Source organism: Apodemus sylvaticus, chromosome X, assembly GCF_947179515.1.
Source record: "Apodemus sylvaticus chromosome X, mApoSyl1.1, whole genome shotgun sequence".
Classification (NCBI taxonomy): domain Eukaryota; kingdom Metazoa; phylum Chordata; class Mammalia; order Rodentia; family Muridae; genus Apodemus; species Apodemus sylvaticus.
The window spans coordinates 22,938,943-22,964,002 of record NC_067495.1 but is presented as its reverse complement, the minus strand read 5'-3'; the positions used below and the strand labels follow the sequence as shown (position 1 = coordinate 22,964,002).

General features: G+C 36.3%; 1 protein-coding gene across 4 annotated transcripts in view; it reads left to right on the top strand.

The window, feature by feature from the left end:
* The window catches only part of Arhgap6 (Rho GTPase activating protein 6), a 537,411-nt gene that overhangs the window by 474,500 nt on the left and 37,851 nt on the right, over positions 1-25,060 (top strand). For all 4 annotated transcript variants that reach the window (XM_052170863.1, XM_052170864.1, XM_052170865.1 and 1 more), the window contains exons 3-6: positions 5,699-5,770; positions 14,631-14,887; positions 16,616-16,811; positions 20,233-20,288. In XM_052170863.1, coding sequence (XP_052026823.1) covers positions 5,699-5,770; positions 14,631-14,887; positions 16,616-16,811; positions 20,233-20,288 — 581 coding nt within the window. The remainder of the gene's footprint in view (positions 1-5,698; positions 5,771-14,630; positions 14,888-16,615; positions 16,812-20,232; positions 20,289-25,060) is intronic.

The following is a 25,060-nucleotide window of genomic DNA, read 5'->3' as shown; positions in this document are numbered from 1 at the left end:
TGCTATGATGTAATAAGCCTAAAGAAAATAAAATAAATCTTTGTGTTAGAATATAGACGACACCTGCCTCTATGCTAGTTCTTTTCCTAAATATCTGAACTTTACCCCGTGCCATCTCTTATACCACAGAATTGCAGTGGTCCCATGGATCTCCCATCCATAGGCGGATACTTCCTTTTGCTGCTAGGGATGCTCTCCTTCCATTTCTTCAGCTGAACTTTAAATACAGAGCAGGCAACACAAATAACAAGGGTCCGTTTGGAATTTATAACACTGTCTCATTTTTCTGGTTTTGATTGGGGTTTTGGCTGCCCTGCTCTTATTAGACCCTATCTGCTTTCCAGGGTGAACTTACCAGGCAAATTTAACTTGCATGGATAAGGTTAATCATTGGAAAGTAGCAGATGTTGAGCAAGGATAGAATGAATAATTCCCTAGTGGCAGAGACCAATAGTAATATAATTATTCTTATTTTAGCAATATTCCAGCTCCAAACTAGAAATAAAAGCCTTTGTCTTACCTTAGTTTTTAGAGGTTGACAGCCTGCAAAGATGAAATAATGACTTTTCACTTTAGTAAGAAATAAAATAGTGTAAAAAATTATTTTGAGACAGAACTTACTGTGTTTATCAGGCGGCCTCAAACTCATAAATCTCTATTTGCCTCTGCCTCCCTAGTTCTGGCATTAATGATGTGCATCACTACACCCTCCCTGTATTGCACATTTTTAATATATTCATAGATTTTTAGCTTCCTTGATATGTAGTGATACATATACATGTACACATAATCATATGTTATCTATATTTTAGGGAATACTTAGGTTAATCAGCATAGATGTGAGATTTTTACAAATCAAGTTGTGTAGAAATTTGAGTTCTCAGATACAGGTAAAAAATATGAGGTTCGAACAATTTATTCAGAAAAGGATTTAGAGATACCACAACTCTAAGATGATTTAATTACCCACCTACGAAACCATCACCAGGGTGGTAAAAATAAAACTGAGACTCTTAGCTGGCTACTCCCTTTTTAATAAGTCACCAAAATAGCAGGCACGACGAATGTTTTGTGTCAATTTGGACATGTGTTTTTCTTCAGAAGAAGGAGAAGGAAATAGTAGATTATTTCCATCATTTCAACCAGGTCAGAAACTATGACTTTGTGAGTCATCTCCCTTCATGCCACAAATTTGAATTTCAGATTCTGTGAAACACCTCAAGAAGCATCCCAGGCCTCAATTTTCTTATACTTAAGAAATGAATTTTCAACCTTTATTCAAATAAAGTTGGTACAAGGGAGAAGCAGCTTTTAAAGGTCATTTTGAATTTTTGAATAATTTTAGATGTACTGCAAAGTTACGAGAATGATACAGCATTTCATTGTAAGGCTCCTCCTACTTCCCCCAATAAGATATTATACTACCCTTGATGTATTGCCATCAACAAAATGATAGATTTGATTCATATTTGCATCAATTTCCTGCTAATGTCATCACCTTGTTTTAAGATCTAACCCAGGACACTGTGTTATGTTGAGTTGGACATCTTTTCCTTTCTTCTTCTGAAATTTTTTTTTCTCAGTCCACATTGGTTCTGTAGATAGAATGACTTGTTTAAGAAGAAATAACATTGGTATGTTCCCTGGCAGCTTCGCATCCATTCATGCTCTCACTCATAACCATGGGTTTCACATGTTACCTTACCACCCAAGTAAAGAAGAAAACTTTCCATGGGGAGAAACAGGAGGTTGTTTACTCCAGGCACTCACCCTAATCCTAAATTTTATAGTTCTCAACATTTGTTACAAGGGTTACTAACTATAGACAGATTCTCATTCCTTTAAAAATTAAAGGAAATTGCTCTTCCTGAAATCTAATACAGTATTTAAAATGTGAATAACTTGTAAACATTTTGATATTGTACTGTCTAAAGCACAACTGGAGACTGGGTATAAATTGGAGGAAAAGATGTGAAGGTTTTAGTCACATGGCTTCTGCCTATTAATGTGTTCTCTATGTAAAGTTATGCAGAAAGCAGTAGTTCTCAGCCACAGAAATTTTGTTTCATGTGGATATTTGGTAATGCCCAGAAACATCATGGGTAGTGGCAACACAATATAAGTGGATGCTCTGGCACCTAGGAAATTAAGGCAAGTGATGTGGCTATGTAGCCTAAAATACAAAGGGCAATCGACCAGAATAAAGGATTCCTTAGCTTCATATATCACTAGTGCCCAGATTGAGAACTCATGGTATAAGTATGTGCAGTTTGTAAATGGCTAATTCCTACTTTACCACACACAAGTTCCTTTATATATTTTTCCTCACTTTTTTCACTAAGATCTCCACATTGCCTATAAATTCCTTTGGGTTGCTTTCTCCTAGAGTCTATTTTTCTGGCTCTACTAAATACTGGGGCAGCTGTGGCTAGGAAACAGAGGAGGTGGTGCCAAAATCATCCTGCCAAATTTTTTCTCAGCAGGATATTTTTGAAAGGATTGAACAAGCTAGAACCTCCCTTTCGGGCTCAAATGGGTTTACAAACTCCAATGCCTGTAAGATATTATCAGTGGGTGCAGTAGTGCAGGATCCAGTGCCTCTGCTGATTTGAGATGAATGTGAGAAAGGTAAGACTTGACACTTCCAGCTCTTCTGTATTTCTTGAGAAGCTCACGCTCCATATCTGTGTTGGAAATAAGCAAGCCTTTATATCAGTTCTCAACTGTTATAAATCATTGTGCATGGATCTTCACCTGAGCGGGAGTTGACTGGATATGGCTGTTTTGTTCCTACTTGGGCTACATTCATGTCCATGTCTATGATATAACCAAAGGAGAGCTTTAGCCCAGCAAGCAGGAACCTACTACTTTTTTCTTTTTATTCATTTCAGCATTAAGTATATGGAACCTCTTCTCTTGTGTTAGTAAATATCCAAGTTACTAAATATCAGAGTGGTGCCTGGAGAGGACTCAGCAGTTCAGAGACCCTGTTACTCATGTAGAGGACCCAGAGTTAGTTCCCACACTCAAGTATGCACCTCAAAACTATATATAATCCCAAAGTATCATAACCCTCTCTTCTGTAGGTGGACATCAGGAATGTACACAGTACACATACATGCATTTCATCTCTGATGTACATGATCTGATCAATGATGTACATAGATCCATGAATAATCAGTGCCTACTGAACATATACTTTTTCTATATACATGCTATCTATAGCTTTATTCTACCCACACAGCATTTCTTACAGTCTAGCCTATTATCTCTCCCATTTTATAGATAAGAAGACTGAGGTTTGGAGAGATTAAGTAACTTGTCTGTGGGGAGTGGTAAATTCAGAACCAGTATACAGAACTCTCTAGTGTCAAAGCTAGTACTCTTCACCTTTTCCTAAGTGGTAGGGAAAGAAAAAATAGTGCCTAGCTGCCAGATGTTCCTGTGAGATCAGACATGTATCTTAACACACCCAAGGTAATACAAAGGTAGAGGAAGAGGTGCATGGGGTGGGTACACAGAAGTCTTAACCTCTAAATATTCATGAAGACTAGCATAAGCAATTGTGGATGTGACACTAAAATTTGTATTTTATGATATAATCTAATCTGCATGCACATGCAACCCACAGAAAATCTACTCATCTTATAGTTTCCAGAACTAAAAATCCAAAAGTTAAAGCACAAACCTCCAGGCCAGAGAATGGAAAGGCTGTGGGACTTAGATTTGAAGTCAAATTTCTGCACTTTCCACGTAAGGATTATTTTGAGGAATATGCTTAAGAACATATTCTCTTATGGGTGACCATAATGAGAAAGGAAGACAAACAGCTAGAAGGGTTGCATGCATGGGATAGAGCAGTGGGAGAGGAGAATGGTTGAAAAAAAACTATAATGAAACATATGTATATGAACTTCGTAGTGAAATCCATTGTTCTATGTAATAACCTAAAACATTATAAAAATTAAAATAAAAAAAGAGAAAAACTTGTGGCTTCTTGTCCTGAGCTCAGTGATAGAATATTGGGTTGGCATGTGCAAGGTCCTGGGTTCCATCCCTCACACCACAGAACAATGACCTAGGCTTCAATAGATGTACAGTTTAGTCACCGTCTTCAGTCAATTGTGTAAACTGAGGAATTAAAAGATTTTCAGAAGGAAATTTTATTACTGGACCAAACACATTTAGTAATATGAACCAGCACTAAAGAAAGCATTACAAAGTAAAACCACCAGAATCCTATTTGGAGAACAGATTAAGATCTTGTGTAGTAAGTGTGTTATATTTTCTGTGCATATGTAAGTCACGATAGTCCCTAGTAGCTAGATCAACTCTTAGATTTTTAAGATAACACATCAGGGCTAAAAGTAATTAATGGCTCTTGGCCACAGTACAACTGATTTACATGCTTTCACCCTTATAAAAATCTTATGACTCCAGAGGTGAAAAATTCTATTTTCTTTTTGTGGGAAAAATATTTGGGGTAATTTTGGAAGGGAAAAGGTATTAAATGTGCCTGTTAACTATTTTGTGGTGTTCCTTCACTTCAAAAAACTCACAGAGGTGGAGGAGGAATTGGGAACATCTGCAGCCCCAAGAGGATGCCAGGAATGCTCGGTATATTCAGAGTGCTTATTCTGTTATTTCCTGCTATCAGTCTTGTTTTGTAAATTTTATTGGGAGCTATCACTTTTTACTACATGTTTTAGTATGTCCTGCAAGACAAAATTCTTAATCCACTTTTAACCAGGACCCGTGGGTATGAACTCCATCTTTGTTATTTGAGCCCAGTGTGGATTCCTGATCCATACCTCCTGTGTGGTAAGCTGAATAATCACAAAACATGTTCTGGCAGCAATAAGTACCAGTATTTTATAATGACATTCCAGGAATTCGATTGCAGCTGCCAGCCAATGTGAATGGTATCTTTACTTTTTGGTGAGATAAGGAGAATATTAAATACATTGGTTAAAAGTATCATATACTGAAAGGGACTATTCCCCTACTTACAGTAACACATTTGAAACAACATCAACATTCATCAGTGAATGAATAATTAAATTATGGAATAGGCACATAGTATAGAATAGCATGAAAGCCACAGGTAGAAAGTGTTTCTGAATTTATGGACATGTATCAGGCTCCACATTAAGCATTTTATACACATTGTTTCATTAAATTCTCACAACAGAACCATGCAGTTCTCACTATTTAGGTATGAGCATGGAGAGTTACACAAAATTCTGCAGGTTGTAAATGGGATGGTAGGAGTAAGGCCTGAATTCTGTCAGCCACCAAATAGATTTCTTTTTCCAATTATACTGTAGTAGCTTATAAATGCCAATGCTATATGTGTATATAGTTGATTCTGTCATGGAGATTTTATTCAAGATGAACAGTGACTTACATAAACATGGAGAACAGGAAAAGCCTTATGTAATAGTCTGGTCAAAGCTGAATTACATATGAAAGAGAACTGTTTCTAGCTCATCCCATGATTGAAAGAACATTGAACAGCATATTTCAAGGCTGGTTACATGGGCTACAAGTTGAGGATTTTTCAGGTCTTCTCAGTTTATTCCCATTTACAGTGTTTAATTCTATGAGCAAAGTAAGATGTCAACTGGAATTGTAACCTGAAAATCATTTCAATAAGTATTTTTTTTTTTACAATTTCTTGTTCTTTTCCTATTCACAGATGGACAAAAGAGAAAGAAATCTTTGAGAAAGAAACTGGATTCACTAGGGAAGGAAAAGAACAAAGACAAAGGTAAAGGACCATATAATTAAAGCCACTGCATTTTGTAGGGAGCATGCTGGTTGGATTGGGTTGAGATTTTGAATTGCATAGATTTATGTGGTTGGGCCCCATTATGTCAACTACATTTCCATACCAGAATGTCATTGAGAGCTGTTTGAGTCCACTTTTCTGTGTTTGAGTATCCTGGTGCTGAATTGACGAGTTCAGCTGGTTTGAGCAGTTGGTGACTACAGCCAAGGTTGTGGTTCCAATTAATCTGTCCCATCAGCTATGCCTAAAGAGAACCTGCGTTGAGTAGCCATGGACAGCATGCCTAATACTAACCAGCTGTTTGGCAAATACAGACAATTAAGCAGGAATAATTAAATGAGAAAGAGTTTGGATTCACCTACTATGACTACAGAAAAGAAACAGTCTCCATCTCATGGCTTACTGAAGGTAGGCCATCCACAGCAATTTTATTAGATCACGGAATGCTTGATTTGGGTCCCATATGTTTTCAGCAATTACTGACTTTCGTCATACTGATTGGTGTCCATTTCCATAGCTATTTAGGGAAATGACACTTGAACCATTCTTTCAGACACACTCATGGTCAATTTGAGTTTGCACTCTAGTTGTAAAGGTAACCTGGACCCTATTACTATAGTCTATTACTTTATGATCTGTTCTTATAGTCTTATATGAACTGATTGTTAAATGGCATAATTGCGTAAGCATATGTTCATTTTATGTTCCACAATGAGTGAATGTTGAATGAAGAAAGGCATATGTCTTAGTTTGAAGTTCTCATCTATAATAATTGCATTTATGCTTATAGTGAAAAGCAATGTTTTTTTTAAGTAAACGCATTACAAATTGTACTTGATGAGCCTTATTTCTAAAATGCATAACAATCTATACACACATAGCTTCAACTGTGTGTTAAGGGTTGGATATTGTGTTCATTATGTTTGGATAAAAAGTATGCTAAAGAATAGAAATTACTGTTTTGCTTCCCTTAGAGTGTGATCTCTCTTTCCTAGTGCTAGGGAAAATGTAGACTAGAAAAACATTATGCAATATGTTGTACTATGCAGTGTGAGATGTTTAGTAGAATCTCTGCTAACTAAGGCTAGTATCACTTCCTGTATCCAGACTGGGCTAAGGCTTCTAAAATGTGAACCTCAAGCTAGACAAAATGAGATAAAAATGTTAATAATCCATACCTGTAGCTGCAACAAATATACTGTGGCCCAAGGCATAGGGATAAAGCTCAATAGTAGAATACTTGTCTTGCATGCACAAAACTAACTGCTCTGTGCCCCAAATCCCCCAAAATACAAATCAAAGAACACTTACTGGCCAGATCCCAGCAGCAGTAAATCTGAGTGCATTGATATGCAAGGATGTCTCAGGCAAGAGCTTATTTTTTCTTTTTACAAACTTGCGATGTATAAATTCTAACATGAGAACTGTGATCATTTTCACCAGAATACTCAGTCAGATGTGATGTACTTCAGCAGAACTCTCCACTATACTGACAAAGACAAAGGTTGTGCTAGATGCATAGCCATTGTCTGATAGTTTTTAACTGTATTTATTATATATTTGATGATTTATAGTCCTTATTTTTGTATTTTATCTTTTATAATTTCACAAGTATATATTATAGTATATTATGATAATATTCATTGCCCTTACCTTCTCTCATCCTCTCCAGCTGATCCCTCCTTCCTAACTAGTCATCTTCCTATGTTCATGTCTTTTATTTGTGCAAGTCTTATGTAGGTAGGCATAGATGCTATGTGATCATGAGTACAATGGACATGCTATATGCAGAAGACAACATCTCACAAAATTATTTCCTAGCCTCTAGATTTTACACTCTTTCTGCTCCATCTTCCTCAATGTCCCCTAGGCTTTAGAGGAACAATATAGATGACTTATAAGTGCTTTTACCTACAATAGAATCATCCCCATTCATGGGGGAGATATTCCAAAGACATTCTATCGATGACACAAATTGTGGCTAATATCAAATCTATGTGCATACTTCCCTGTGTATACATGGTATACATACTGCATACCTAGGTAAAATATAATTTGTTAATTAGGCAGAGTAGAAGATTAACAAAAAATAGCTGTTAATAACCCAATTATTACAATATACTGTGATGGAAACCATTTAAAACATATAACTTTCTTATCAGGTAATTTTCCATTTAATTTTACTGCAGTTTGCTGAAGGTAAATCAACACTGAAAAGTGACAAGAACTATATGAACAACTGATTATTGTTTGACTTTGCTTTACTCTAGGATAATGATATTGATGTCGAAATTGACACACAATGAAGATGTTAGGTGGTTCTTTAGAAAGTACCATTTCAAACTATGCTAGGAAGGATTAGACTGGGGAGGGCATGGAGAGATTGATGTTTGCATTCTCTAAATGTGTGTGTGTGTGTGTGTGTGTGTGTGTGTGTGTGTGTGTAGATTCAGTAAAAGCTTGGCGGTATTCTATATTGACTATAAGAAGCTGAGTGGAGAAAACTCTTGGTGGTTCCAAAGAAAGGGCCCATCATCCATCCATCTAAGGAGAAGAGTAACAAGTTTAACTGCATTAAGTTTGCTCTATGAATTAGCTTTGGAGTTTGACAAAAAGGTATTCTAGAATTAACTGAAGAGTTACTGCACGACAGCTCTTCAAAACATAAAGCCGAGTCCATGTCAACCCTAGAAGCCATTACCTGGCTATCTTGGGAAACAGAACCTTGGGATGACTGTGTGCTGATGTGGCATATTTGTAATCAGTTCATGTTATTTCCTTCCCTTTGAGAATTAGTGTTTGGGTTAATAACAGATGCACATATGAAAAATGATCATCACTGAAATTCAAGAGGGAAAGAAGGAAAACAGGAAGCGCTGAGTGACCTCTTGGGTTAAACCATCTAAAAATAAAGAGGAGCAGCTCTTCACAGATGACCTGCTCTTCCAATAAAAAATAAAAAGAAGTGATTTACAAATATTTGATATGCTACTATGTTAATCGATTTCATCAGCATGAATCATGTCCTGCATGATATTTAATTGCTTGATATAAAAATATACAACAGATCATATGACATTCCTGCATTCAAGCTGCAACTTTAAAAAAAAAGTCCATCTAACTTTTGGTTTCTATATGGAAATGAATTTAAGGCTGACATTGATTTGCAAAACATTATCTCATACAGTAGATTTTCACGTCCCTAATCTCTTGTAGTTTAATTATTAGGCAAACAAAAGAAATTTCAGAAATTCAAACTATTTATTTCTTGTCCCAAGAGAAACCCAGATTTTAAAGGAAAACTAAATAAATAAATACATAATTTTTATATTAAAAAACCTACTTTAATCCAGTTTCTAAGCTTGCCTAATCAAGAAACATGGAGGCTAGGGGTTACTATGGCATAACTGCCCCATGGGACACTGACAGAGTATCAACATAAAAAGATCAGTTCTATTGTGGTATCTTTTTTTTCTTGTACCAAAATCAAATTCTGCAATATCTTATGGTTACTCACTGTCTGGGTCACTATACATGAATTGTGAATTAAAACTTATAAAAGATTATTTGCTGCCATTTCTATTTTTCCTTCACATTAGGTATTAATACAAAATATAAGAATTAATTACATGTAGAAATTTTCCAAGGATCCTGTGAAGGCTTGATGCCCTAGTGTAGTGGAACGCTAGGGTGTGGGTGGGTAGGTGGGTGAGCACCCTTATAGAAGCAGGGCAAAGGGATGGGATAGGGAATTGTGGAGGGAAAACCAGGAAGGGGAATAACATTTGAAATGTAACCAAATAAAATAACCAATAATTAAAAAAAGAAATTCTCCAAGGAAATGGATGTAATACTATCAATAAAAACCATCCTTATGAACTGTGAACATCACTCAATAGGTAAAGTGATTGCCACACAAGTGGGAGAGTCTGAATCAGTCTCAGAACCTACATTATAAAACTAGATTTGGTGGTGCATGCCTATAACCCAAAAAAGGATGAGATGGGAGGTGAAGACAGTGGATTCTCTAGATGTTTACTACCCAACTGGCCCAAAAACACTTGGCAAATTTCCAAGCCAGAAAGACATCTGGTCTCAAATTAAAGGGGCTAAGGACCTGAGGAGGAAAACCAAATTTTTCTAATCTCCTCATGTGCGTATGCAAATCCAAAACCCCAAGAACATGGACACAAAATGTACACAGACACACACAATGACACAGATAGACATATAGGCACCTGCCTGCACACAGACACATAAACATACACACTCCCTCATACACGTACAAATACACACATAAACACACATATGATCATGAACACACACAATCATACACACAAGCAATTACTAGAGATGAGAATGACCAGGATGTATGTAGTTCCAGAGAAAGGGAGGAAGCATCTCAGGCTAGCCCAGAGAACTTTCTGAATTACAGCACTTCTTTTGGTCTACATATAACAGCATTGTAACATCATCAAATATACTAAAGAAGAAGCGACTTAATGATGTTTTAAATTATACTATCATTCTACATTATATAACATGAAATTGGAGTGAAGACAACAACAGCACAAAGGAAAGGATACTGGGCAGTTTGAAAGCTATTTAGAAATCTAGGAGCAAAGCAATGGCACCATGGAATGATGATCATGTTGGAGGGAGAGAGAAGTAGATTTAAAAAAAGAAGATAACGTGAATATGGTGTGGCAAGATGGTGAAATAAAAATGAAAAATGAAAAGGAGAGAAGTGTTAATGTATGATTTTCAGAAGTCTTATTTGTCCTGTGAAGACCAGAAACTAACAATCCAAGCAAGGTCTAGTAAGCAAAGACTGGGAGGGAGTCATGCTCTGGGGACATACAGATGTAAAGAAACATTGATGGGTGGATGACAAGTGAAAGCTGGAGATAGAAATGAAGTGTAAATTCTGGGGAAAACAAGGTCTAGTATGGAACTAAAGAAGTGAATGACAAAGATGGTATACAGGCAAAAGTCAGAAGAGGGGAAGAGGACAAGGAAATATGAAAACAGCGAGTCATGTGAGCCATTGAAGTCAACTGGCAAGCCACAAAGTTTTATGGAAGATTGGGGATTTAAATGTGAGTCAAAGTCAACAACAGTAGAAAATGACCAAGAGTAAGGACAAAGAAAAGCTTGTGGTGGTAAGCTTCTGCTACAAGAAGGTGGGGCTTAAAAGGGAACGGTTGGGAGTAAAGAGGAAATTCCAAATATCCAAATTCTATCCTTGCAAAGAATCTTCAGCTTCCTCTGACTTATTCACAAGAAAACAAACAAACAAAAAGGTTTAACTCAGAGAAGCTGATGTACACAATGATTTATTGGCTCATAAATAGTAATTTTTCCCAATAGAATTTTGATGAGTTTTTCTTTCAAAATAGATGTATGTTTAAGAAGAAAAAAATCAGGGCTCCTTCCTAGAATGTTACAAAGACCTCAATACAACATCGCATAGTTTGGAGCTTAGAGAGTCTATTGTGTGAAACCTGTGAGAGTCCTTGGAGAAAGCAGCAAGAAACTAAAGAGGCCACACCAAATTTCCAGCATTGAAATAATGAGCTCAGTATGATGTTCTCCAGCTCCATCCATTTGTCTAAGAATTTCATGAAATCATTGTTTCTAATGGCTGAATAGTACTCCATTGTGTAAATATACCACATTTTTTTGTATCCATTCCTCCGTTGAGGAACACCTGGGTTCTTTCCAGCTTCTGGCTACTACAAATAGGGCTGCTATGAACATAGTGGAGCATGTGTCCTTATTGCATGCTGGGGAATACTCTGGGTATATGTCCAGGAGTGGTATAACAGGGTCCTCCGGAAGTGTCATGCCCAGATTTCTGAGGAACCATCATACTGATTTCCAGAGTGGTTGTACCATCTTGCAATCCCACCAGCAGTGGAGGAGTGTTCTTTTTTTCTCCACCTGTTGTCTCCTGATTTTTTGACCTTAGCCATTCTGATTGGTGTGAGATGAAATCTTAGGGTTGTTTTGATTTGCATTTCCCTAATGATTAATGATGTTGAACATTTCTTAAGATGCTTCTCAGCCATCCGAAGTTCTTCATGTGAAAATTCTTTGTTTAGCTCTGTATCCCACTTTTTAATGGGGTTATTTGGTTCTCTGGGTTCTACCTTCTTGAGGTCTTTGTATATATTAGATATTAGCCCTCTGTCAGATTTAGGGTTGGTGAAGATCCTTTTCCAATCAGTTGGTTGACGTTTAGTCCTTTTGACAGTGTCCTTTGCCTTACAGAAACTTTGTAGTTTTATGAGAACATCATAAAAGACTGGGTGAGTTAACCCAATCTCAGAAGATCAATCATGGTATGCATTCACTGACAAGTGGTTATTAGCCTAGAAACTTTGAATACCCAAAACATAATCCACATATTAAATGATGTCCAAAAAGAATGGAGGAGTGGCCCCTGGTTCTGGAAAGGCTCAGTGCAGAAGTATAGGGGAATACCAGAACAGGGAAGTGGGAAGGGGTGGATGGGGGAACAGGGGAGGAAAGAAGGCTTATGGGACTTTTGGGGAGTGGGGAGCCAGAAAAGGGGAAATCATTTGAAATGTAAATAAAGAACATATGGAATAAAAAAAATAATGAGCTCAGCCCTAACAGAAGCCTACTACTCAGAAAGAAATAAAAGCCCAATTCTTCATGGCTGTATCTTTCAAATGAGATAAAAGGAAGAGTAAATATCAGGAGAAAATGACTTCAATAGTTTCTTGTTTAATTTGTATCCAATTATTGCAATTTACAAACACAGTGATATACTTTTAGAGACTAAAAACTCTAGATTAGTGGAGCTGTAGAGGTATCTCAGTGGTTAAGAGCATGAACTGCTCTTTCAGAAGACTCAAGTTCAATTTCCAAATCTCACATGGTGGCTCACAACTATATGTAAATATAGCTCCAGAGGATCCAACACTCACTTCTGGCCTCTGTGAACACTTGCATGGAAATGCACAGACCTACAAATAGACAAATTGTAGGCTTCAAAGTAAAATGTCTTTTTTCCCCAAAGATACTAGAAATCATTAAATAAGTCTGATTGGGTTTCCTGATATGGAAAAATGTATATGAGATGACCAAAGAGCTCCCATTATAGAATAAGTCTCTGTCTTGCCTATGCCTACATTAGCAGACCCATGTCACGTGATCTATTTCAAAGTCCTCTTTGTTGTTTCTATCCCTAGTTCATGCCAGTATATTGTATGTGGCTGTCCAAATCTTGTAAAGAATATCTGATTATTATAAGAAATCTGCCAAGAGCACAGACTATCATCTGGAACTGATCTTTGCCTCTAGTTTTGCTGGTGATAGGAATGTAGTAATGGTCTTACCTCAAAAAAGAAAGGCATAACACTTTTGATTGGCATATGCCCCATAGTTCACTGATAGAGCAAGCTCCTCTGAAAAAAATCTCCAGATGAACTTAGGATATTCTACTTCAAAACAAGTTATACCTTTTGATGGGATCAGAGGTATATGCCTTTAAAGTATCATTTCTGTTCTTAATGGAGACTTGGCTATTAGCCTAGTTTAAAATGTTACCATGGATCAAGCAGGAAAACCTTTTAAAGGCTCTTTCCACCTGGTTTAATGTTAGCTTTTTGCTAAAAGAACAAATAACCTTAGAGTTATTTTCCCTTGATCATTGCAGTTTCAATCACAGGGCTTTTATTTTTAAAGAGGGCTCTTTTAGGCTCCAATTTGCTGAGGGCTGCCAAGAGATGTAATTTTGAGTCTAACAAGAATAATGTAGTTAAATGAATATTAATACCTTCCATATAAATCTAAAATGCTACTAATAAAATGTCTATCTCTGAGTATTTAATATATATGAATACACATGGATTAACCACTGTGATACAGACAGTAACTGTATATATATTGCCAAATGAAGCCAAAGAGTTCTGTCTTCTGCCTCTTCCCCAAATGATCCCTAGTAAAGAATCCCAAATGTATTCAGGGTCTCCCACAAGCTTGACAATTATGGTCAAGTCCAGTTCTGCATGTGATCATCAGAAAACCTGAGTATAGATCATAAAGGAACTTCTGTAATGCAGATGGGTGTTAGTAGGAGACAGGGACACAGGATAAAATGGGGAGAAAAGCAAACTTCTTAAAGTGCTCCTATATTGCTTTTCTAGCCCTTAGGTCATTATTTCCTATCCTGTCTTAAGGTATACTTTAAAGTATATTGATTGATTTTCAACTGTGGATTCATTCATCTCTCTATTATTCACATGAGAGTCAATACCTTATAATTAATTACATGTCTTATTCTGCACAATTCCTCCCGACCTCAGAACCTCTCATGAGAAAGGGCCTGAGATCTTTTATAGAACCTCCCCCTCTTCCAACTGTGAAACTTGACATAGCAAACATTAGGTGTCAATCAATGTTTGTTGTGGTTTTCTTATGCCTTCAAAGACTTCTAAAGCATAGAAATTGAAGAGCAACAGTTTACAGAAATGTATGCTCATAGGCATGAAGCACTGTTTATATTCTGTTCAAATGTCAAACTTCTTAGTAAAATTATTTCCTTTCAAATAGACTTGAGTAACTGACGAAATATTAGAAACCTGCATTTCTAAAATGTGTATTTGTACTTACTAGCTTCTTTTACTGAAATGGAAACTTGAGCCATGTTGCTCAACAATGCAAAGCCATCCCAATATGCTGATTGATGAATCAATTCTTTGGAAAACAATAATTTAACTAGGTCTGCTTTTCTGGATGAGCTATGAATGAACATATCTTCCTGTCTGGACCTTTAATAAATATAAATATTTGATTTTTTTCCTTGCAGAATTCATCCCACAGGCATTTGGAATGCCCTTATCCCAAGTCATTGCTAATGACCGGGCATACAAACTGAAGCAAGACTTGCAGAGGGAGGAGCAGAAAGATGCATCAGATTTTGTGTCTTCCCTCCTCCCATTTGGGAATAAAAAACAAAACAAAGAACTCTCAAGCAGTAACTCATCTCTCAGCTCAACCTCAGAAACACCAAATGAGTCTACATCCCCGAACACTCCGGAGCCAGCTCCTCGGGCCAGGAGAAGGGTGAGTTGGCCAGGATCCCCTCTGACTCTGAAAAAACTGAAAATGAATAAGGTTGCCCTTTGAACCTCTACTACCATGAAAAATGGACACATTATAGATATCTCTTGCACTAGGGAATAACCAGTAGTGTCCATGTAGCAGCTAACACTCCCTTTCCCTCCTGATTAACTTTGGACCCAAATATTCAGCACTACTGCCATTGATGCTGGTATTTTATCTCCTGCTGTGTTGCTAGGCTTCCTGCTCAAACAGACAAGTATACCCTGCAACCTATGGGACACATACATACAAGGCTAGCTATGAATATGCCAAAACAGAAATCCATAAAATTATTTAAAACATTATGAAAAGTGCTTTGAACATTTTGTTCTGTAACCCAGGTATGTAGTTCTTGAACATGAATGTTATACAATATTTATACAGTATTATACTATCACAGTGCCATATGAGATGAAGATTACACCACCACTATGCTAAGTACAGAGTCCTGCGTTTCTGTTAATTTTTTAATACTATAATTAGGATGTGCCTGGATCAGTGAATTAGCCTCAACAGTTGAAAAAATCAGTGATTTAGATTCTTATCAATAGAATTTGTCTCCCTATAAATACAGCTGTACAATTTTATGCAGTGTTGTTCAAATCCATGCTGAATCAATATATTGCCAGTGATGCGGTGTGTACTATGTTCTAGGCTCTGGGCTCCTTGCCTGTTAATTGCAAACCTACAAAGCTGAGTTTACCAAGGCACATGGGTAGAAATCATCATAGTTACTGCATGTACCATGTCCCTGAGAGCCCTTTCCCTTTCTTTTAAACTTTGGCCTGGAAGTATTTGCCACCTTCTGTTATTGAAGACTTCCCTATTTAAATATACAAGCAGACCTCCATTTATAACTTACATTTCTTAATAAGTTACTAACATTTAAGAGCTGTTCCAAAGCATAAGGAGACCCAAGGCCCTGCTATTATTGTTATGGTATTGACTGATTCAAAGAGGAAAAACTGACAAAGTTATGTATTATTTGAATTTTCCAGATGAATTTGTTCTTCTAAGCCTGCAATTGTCTTAGACCTTTTATAAATCCAAATAACAGTAGCTCCAAAAACTCTAAAACAGAGATTTTTGAGAACCTAGGACCTAGGCAGTGGACTTCTTAAATGTCCCTTTCTCTGTACAGGCCCTACCAGGACTCTAACTTCTTACAACACTCTTCATCCAGGATGAATGGCTCTGCACTCTACATGCTGGGGTTATAGGCATATACCACACAACATCCAGTTTGAATCTTCTTATGTTTAAAATATACTTCCTAGAGCCATAGTTGAGGAATTTTTTATTCACAAGACTTCTATAACTTTACTTCATTCATTGAATATGCATTTCATATTTCAAAAAATAGAGTGGTTAAATCAAAATATTTTAATTATATGTTTCCAATCTCTTTTATTTCACTTGGAAAAGTCTATGTATTGAAATACTAATTCTCAATACTTATCCTGCGTTGTAAAGATTTTCTAACTCGTTCAAAGTGCATTTCGTTTTTCCTCTTAATATGTTAGCAACAAGCAAGTATGTCAGCTATTTAAAAAAACATATAACTACATCAAGCAGTATTATCTTTTGAGAGTTATGGTCCTCCATGAAATTTTATTGGGTGACCTCTGCAAGCAGTTGTTTTTCATTCTGTTGCCTGCCCACTTCTTCAAGTCTGTGCATCACTTACAGGGCGCCATGTCCGTGGATTCCATTACCGATCTGGATGACAACCAATCTCGACTCCTAGAAGCTTTACAACTCTCCTTGCCTGCGGAGGCTCAGAATAAAAAAGAAAAGGCCAGAGATAAGAAGCTGAGTCTGAATCCTATTTACAGGCAGGTCCCCAGGCTGGTGGACAGCTGCTGTCAGCATCTGGAAAAACATGGTAAGTAAACTTGTCATCAGCTATAAGTGATCCAAGCATCTATCCTATATTCAATTCTGTGTTCCTTTGAACAATTGCCAGACAAATCTTCCTTTGACAAATAATGTGTACCAATGTAAGTGTTGGCTTAAGAAGTTACTAGGATCAACAAAACTAGGAAGTATGATGCTTTTTGAAATCCTCCAACCCTGAGAGTCCTCACAAGGGGCTCTGAGCAATCATTTTAATGAAGGTATCACTTGTGTTGGACTAAGACCTCCTTCAAAGACACCAAAGTCACATGGATGTTCTTATACATTAAGTTTATTTACAACATTTCTTTTGACAAAAAGAAAGTTTTGCCTTTTGTAAATATCTATATTTATCGTCTCAGCCATCCCTTTGCAATTTAATTCCTGTTAACTGGATGACTTTAATATGATGAATAGGTCTTTATTTTGTTTCTAAAATTTAGAAATTTCAGCTCATGAAAATGCCATATCCATCACATCCTTTTTTGCTATAGATTTACCATACATTATGAACCTGAGAAAATGTCCTTAACTGCTTATTTATTTTAAAGATAATGTGTTTGTTATAATTTTGTAAAGCCAAATGAATGATTTGTTTCCTTGACCTCTTGATATAGACATTCAATCCCAGATACATAGGAGGCTGGGCAGGAAAATTTCAAGTTCAGGATCTTCCTATGTCTTCTTGTGTTATAGAGTGAGTTCAAGGCTTTCCTGGGAAACCTTGTGAAATTCTATTTCAAAATGAAAGCTAAAAGGAGAGTTTCGGATGCTTCTTAGTGGTGTAGCACTTGCCTAGAATGCACAATGCCATATGTTATATTCTCAGTCCTACTAGAAAGAAAGAAAAGGAGGAAAAGAATAAAGGAAATGTAAAACATTTATTTCTTAATTATCTAAACAGAATTTCATAGAAAACTACTAAAGGGGTATTTAAATTGCTTAATCAAGTCAGTATGTGTAAAAATCATTGGATAAAGAAATTATTTATATAAATATATTTAAACATTAGGTTTTTGTTTTCAGGACAGGATATTTCATGTTTAGTATGGACCTAAAGGTAAGACTTAAGCTGATCAACTATGCAAGATTATGTCTGTATTTTAAGTGATCATAATATTTCTATCAGATGCATCAAGAATAATAGGTTACACATTCCAATTTAAATAGATATTGACTTGAATACTCCAAATGAATAGCAAATATATCAAACCTTAAAACTTCAAAAAGGAAAGAGTTTTATATAGTATTTTAGATGTTGTTTTTGTCTTACTATATGACCCTGTCAAAACAAACAAAAAAAAGACAAACACCACTTTAAAAATCATTTCTTCCTTAATGCTTTATTTGCTTGATTTTGAAATGACTAGTACAGAACACATGTCACTTTAGTCTTTTAAGTATTTATCAAAGACCATTTTCCCACCCTCTCCAAAATTGTTCTTGAAAATTTTTATTAGCTCCATCTATATTTATGTACCCAACCATTCTTCACTTATATATCATTTCAAATGTCTTCTCTATCCTTAATTCAAAATTCCTTAAGAATCTCAATTTTCCAGAAGCTTCCAAATGGCAGATAAGGGAGTTAAGGGAAGCTTTTGAGATTCAGGTTGGGTTTAGGGTGGGACCCACTGCTTATTATGCCTGTCCTCATTTTGTGACATCTCTAAGCCAGAAATTCAGGTACTTCTGGGTCTGGTTTCCATTTCAGTTTCTGATGAAAAGGAGAGAAAGATGATAACATTAGTTCCTGGGACAGGACTCAGCAAAGTTATAGTTCTTTGTGAAATCAATGTCTTCTTCAGTATCTACCCATTTTTTTTCCAGTGAATGCCTTAAGTCCTGGTAATAAAATAGTTAAACTATTCTCGTGTTTATTAGCAAAATCACTATAAGGTTATGTCAGAAAAAAAAACATTATCTATCCAAAGGCAGTCATTTGTTCTGCCATTAAAAAATAAATTCAATTCAAAAGCCAAAACATATTAGAATTGAATAAGGCACACCAGAATTATTGTCTAGTAGGAAATTGCAATAATTGAAGGAATAATCTCAAAAATGGGCATTTCTGAATAGCTTGGAGAAATCTACCTAAATGAACAGTCCTACCTGTGTGACAGCTCCTCTCTGATATCTTGATTTTACAGAAATTCAGGTACTCAGAAGCCATCTAAAAATAAGAAATACAAACTTAGCTGAAGACAATATTTGAAAATTGACATTACCATTTCTATATTGTATATAGAAAATTTGAGTCAATTCATAACTTGTCTTTCTCTAAATAAAAGCACATACCAGATTATTTTACATATTCTGTATGCACTAATTAAATCAGTACATACATCATTTTACAGAGGAAAAATTATGATGCTGTATCCTACCCTAAATTGAATCTCATTTCTAGGTTTTCCAAAGAAGGAGAAAATATAAATTAGTTTGGGTGATGGTCTCAGTTAGGAAGCAATAACAGTAATAAGGAGGTGGAGTAGACTCCTTACCATGAAGCAAAGTGTCCATAGCATGCGTGTAAATCAGAAATAACCAGCCACATGATACAATTCTCTCAAGTCATCTGGAAATTCAGAATGACACTTAAGAAACAGAACTGATAAATGAGGTGTTTATGCTATTGTATTTTCAAACAACAACAACAAAAAAAAACTAAATAGTAAAAATCCCTTGGAAATCCAACTAAAAAGCATTAATACTTAATTAAATTGATTTTTTATTATACTTTATTTTATGTCTTTGTGTGGGTCTGAGGTGATCCTTGTATAGCATGCGCATGCAGGTATATGGAAAGGATACCTACGTAGAGGTATAGATAGATGATATATAGACAATATAGGTAGATAGATACATAGATACATAGCTATATACAGAGAATGCACTGCTCTCCCTTGATGGTAATACAGAGTTTTTATGTATATACAATTTTCTTGTAAATGTCATTTAAAATAGATGCAGGATAGTGGACCCAAATTAGCTTCAAATTCATAAGCTTGCTTTCTCTTATAGTTCTACTTTGAACCACCCTGTGGGTGTATCTTTGTTCACATTTTTTTATCCTCTTAGACTCATGTCATATATTTAGAATTATAGGGCTATTGCCTATAAAGATCTTTCTAACCTCTAACATCAATAATCACACAGGAGAAATTATCTGAAACATTTAGTGTAAAATAACTGATGTTTAAAGGTCGAACTATGTATCTGGAGAAGATGAATAGGACGCCACTGAATACTGTGCAGTTACTGCTGGTCTGCAGGTCACAGCTCTGTTCAAATACTCGGCACTGTTTCTGTATTGATTTTATTTAGAATCTCAAGCAAAAAAATAAAGACTTTTGATTTATTTATTTATTTATTTATTATTTATTTATTTATTTATTTTTGCTTATTTATAGGCCTCCAGACAGTGGGGATATTCCGAGTTGGAAGCTCAAAAAAGAGAGTAAGACAAGTAAGTGAGTACTAAATGTTGTCTGTTTCAGCTGACATTTAATGGAATTAATAGGTAGAAAGTTCAAATTTATATTGATTCTCTTCTGTTTATCTTTTCCTTACCCTCCTGCCAACTATAATATAATTAAGACCCAGGAGATGAAACACCACTCAGAAGCTTGGAAAGATGGAGTTGGGAAGAAGTAACTGAAAGAAAATGTCTGAGCATGCTCATTCTGTGCTTAGCTAAAGGAAACTATTTGATAAAAATGGCTCTGAAGCAGGAAAAGTAGGAGATTCAAAACATGCCTAACTAATCAGCAAGTGATAGTAAATAGAAAAATAATACAGTACTGGCAAATTTTACCAAAATATGATAGAAAAATACCTTACACACTGTCATCTACTCTGATACTACATTTATGCCATTACTTTTATAGGAATAAATGCTTTATAAGATTCTATGGAAACACTGATCCATGGTGCTTTTTTTATGATAAGACTATTCCTTATTTTTTTCAGTCTTGCACTACATTCTTGTGGTAGAAATTTGATATTCGATTGTTAAAGATAGCTTCTTCTGATCAGATAGGTATTTGGGGTTGTAATGACTTCATAAAAGGCAAGCAGTCCTTTAATAGAACTCATTTGCTGGCAAAAGATAGTTATAATTTTGTTTTCTCCTACTGTTTGCAAGAGAAGGAAATAAGAAATTCAACAATTTAAAAGCTAAACCAGGTAAAAATTTCAGTTGGACGAAGCTAAAAATTATTTATTCATATGTTGAAGTAAATAACCTATCATCTACCTTTTCATTGTTGAGATAAAGGATTTTCTTTTTCCCTGGCTGGTTTGTTCCCAATTTTAATGATTACACAAAAGGAATGAAGATTTAACATTTCACCCTGTGCTTATTTTTTTAAAAGCCATATGTTTTATTTCAGAATTTTTTTAATATTTTTATTTTCTATATTATTTGTTTACATTCCAAATGATTTCCCCTTTCCCGGATCCCCACTCCCCATATGTCCCATAAGCCTTCTTCTCTCCATCCCTTCTCCAATCACCTCCCTCCTTTTTCTGTCCTTATATTACCTTCCAATGCTAGATCAATCCTTTCCAGGATCAGGACCCTCTCCATACTTCTTCATGGGAGTCATTTGTTATGCAATTTGTGCCTTGGGTATTCAGGGCTTCTGGGCTAATTAATATCCACTTATCAGAGATTGCATTCCATGTGTATTCTTTTGTGATTGGGTTACCTCACTTAGGATGATATTTTCCAGATCAAACCATTTGCCTAAAAATTTTGTGAATTCATTGTTTCTAATTGCTGAGTAGTATTCCATTGTGTAAATATACCACATTTTCTGTATCCATTCCTCCTTTGAGGGGCATCTGGGTTCTTTCCAGCTTCTGGCTATTATAAATAAGGCTGCTATGAACATAATGGAGCATGTGTCTTTATTGCATGCCGGGGAATCCTTTGGGTATATGCCCAGGAGAGGTATAGCAGGATCCTCCGGAGTGTCATGTCCAGTTTTATGAGGCACCTCCAGAATGATTTCCAAAGTGGTTGTACCATCTTACAGCCCCACCAGCAGTGGAGGAGTGTTCCTCTTTCTCCACAGCCTCGCCACCACCTGCTGTCTCCTGAGTTTTTGACCTTAGCCATTCTGACTGGTGTAAGGTGAAATCTCAGGGTTGTTTTGATCTGCATTTCTCTAATGACTAATGATGTTGAGCACTTCTTAAGGTGCCTCTCAGTCATCTGAATTTCTTCATGTGAAAATTCTTTGTTTAGATCTGTACCCCATTTTTTAATAGGGTTATTTGGTTCCCTGGGGTCTAACTTCTTGAGTTCTTTGTATATATTGGATATTAGCCCTCTATCAGATGTGGGGTTGGTGAATATCCTTTCCCAATTTGATGGTTGCTGTTTTGTCCTTTTAACAGTGTCCTTTGCCTTACAGAAACTTTGTAATTTTATGAGGTCCCATTTGTCAATTCTTGATCTTAAAGCATAAGCTATTGGTGATCTGTTCAGGAACTTTTCCCCTGTGCCCATGTCCTCAAGGGTCTTCCCCAGTTTCTTTTCTATTAGTTTCAGTGTGTCTGGTTTTACATGGAAGTCCTTGATCCACTTGGAGTGAAGTTTAGTACATGGAGATAAGAATGGATCAATTCGCATTCTTCTGCATGCTGACCTCCAATTGATCCAGCACCATTGTTGAAAAGGCTATCTTTTTTCCACTGGATGTTTTTGGCTCCTTTGTCGAAGATCAAGTGACCATAGGTGTGTGGATTCATTTCTGGATCTTCAATCTATTCCATTGGTCCACTTGTCTGTCACTGTGCCAATACCATGCAGTTTTTAACACTATTGCTCTGTAGAATTGCTTGAAGTCAGGGATACTGATTCCCCCAGAATTTCTTTTGTTGTTGAGAATAGTTTTAGCTATTCTGGGTTTCTTGTTATTCCAGATGAATTTGACAATTGCTTTTTCTAACTCTATGAAGAACTGACTTGAGATTTTGATGGGGATTGCATTGAATCTGTAGATCGCTTTTGGCAAGATGGCCATTTTAACTATATTAATCCTGCCAATCCACGAGCATGGCAGATTTTTCCATTTTCTGAGGTCTTCTTCTGTTTCCTTCTTCAGAGACCTGAAGTTCTTGGCATATAGATCTTTCACTTGTTTGGTTAGAGTCACACCAAGATACTTTATATTGTTTGTGGCTATTTTGAAGGGTGTCATTTCCCTAACATCTTTCTCAGCCTGCTTATCCTTTGAGTATAGGAAAGCAACTGATTTGCTTGAGTTGATTTTATAACCAGCCACATTGGTGAAGTTGTTTATCAGCTGTAGGAATTCTCTGGTGGAGGTTTTCGGATCACTTAAGTAGACTATCATGTCATCTGCAAATAGTGATAATTTGACTTCTTCCTTTCCAATCTTCCCCTTGACCTCCTTATGTTGTCTAATTGCTCTAGCTAGAACTTCAAGTACTATATTGAAAAGATATGGAGAGAGAGGACAGCCTTGTATAGTCCCTGATTTTAGTGGGATTGCTTCAAGTTTCTCTCCATTTAGTTTGATGTTGGCTACCGGTTTGCTGTATATTGCTTTAACGATGTTTAGGTATGGGCCTTGAATTCCTGTTCTTTCCAATAGTTTTAGCATGAAAGGATGCTTGATTTTGTCAAATGCTTTTTCTGCATCTAATGAGATGATCATATGGTTTTTTTCTTTGAGTTTGTTTATGTAATGGATAGCATTGATGGATTTCCTTATATTGAACCATCCCTGCATCCCTGGGATGAAGCCTACTTGATCATGGTGGATGATCGTTTTGATGTGTTCTTGGATTCGGTTGGCAAGAATTTTACTAAGTATTTTTGCATCAATATTCATAAGAGAAATTGGCCTAAAGTTCTCTTTCTTTGTTGGATCTTTGTGTGGTTTTGGTATCAGCGTAATTGTGGCTTCATAGAACGAGTTGGGTAGAGTTCCGTCTGTTTCTATTTTGTGGAATAGGTTGAAGAATATTGGTGTTAGGTCTTCTATGAAGGTCTGAGAGAACTCTGCACTGAAGCCATCTGGTCCCGTGCTTTTTTTGGTTGGGAGACTTTCTATGACCCTTTTTATTTCTTCAGGTGTTATGGGACTGTTTATTTGATCTATTTGATCCTGATTTAGTTTTGGTGTTGGATATCTGTCTAGGAAACTGTCCATTTCCTCCAGATTCTCCAGTTGTGTTGAGTATAGGCTTTTGTAGTAGGATCTAATGATTTTTTGAATTTCCTCAGTTTCTGTTGTTATATCTCCCTTTTCATTTCTAAGTTTGTTAATCTGGATACTGTCTCTGTGTCCTTTGGTTAGTCTGGCTAAGGATTTATCTATCTTGTTGATTTTCTCAAAGAACCAGCTCCTGGTTTTGTTGATTCTTAATAGAAAATTGTTCAGCAACATCTTCTAGGCCTCACACCTATGTAAAATTAAGGAACATCTTTATTAATAATATCTCACCTTTCCAGTTGTAGTCTCCTTCACCCTTTCTTTGTAGTCTGACAGAGATTTAAAAATTTGATTCAAGATAACATGATTTACTAAATTCTTTCTATTGCACACCTTTCTGCCATCTCTCACCCCTTCTCTCTCCTAGGGGTTGAGTAGGTGTGTGTGTGTGTGTGTGTGTGTGTGTGTGTGTGTGATATGTGTGTGTTCAGGACAGTATCATGATGTGCCTCAACTATCTTGATTGTGGTAGTGCTGTGGGCATACTCTTCATTCTGGCTGTCTTATAAATGCTGATGTAAAGCTGTCTCAAATAAATGAGGGATTGAAGACAGTGATGCATAATTTTTACCAGGTAGACAGATGATCATTGCCAGCAATTATTCCTTAACATTTTTGGGTCCATAAAAAAGGTAGAAAATCTTTGTGTTGGGATTTACTTAAGGATTACTCACTCAATGAGATGCAATTAGTGGTAACTTAGGCCTATATTTGAGTATGACATATGCTTTAAGTCACTATTTTTTTTGTTACTTCTCCATACCCTGCACTTTCCTTTCAAAAAGTAAGATCAAGGGCTTGGGAAATGGCTCTTGGTGTATAGGTAAGCATGAGGGTTGGAGTCCAGATCCCCAGCACCCACATACAAATCATGGTATTGCTACATATGTATAACCTCAGCACTAGGGTTAAACAAGCACAGACACAGACAAGGATCCCTTGAGCTCAATGGCCTCCTACCTTACTGCAATGAAATGGCAAACTCTCC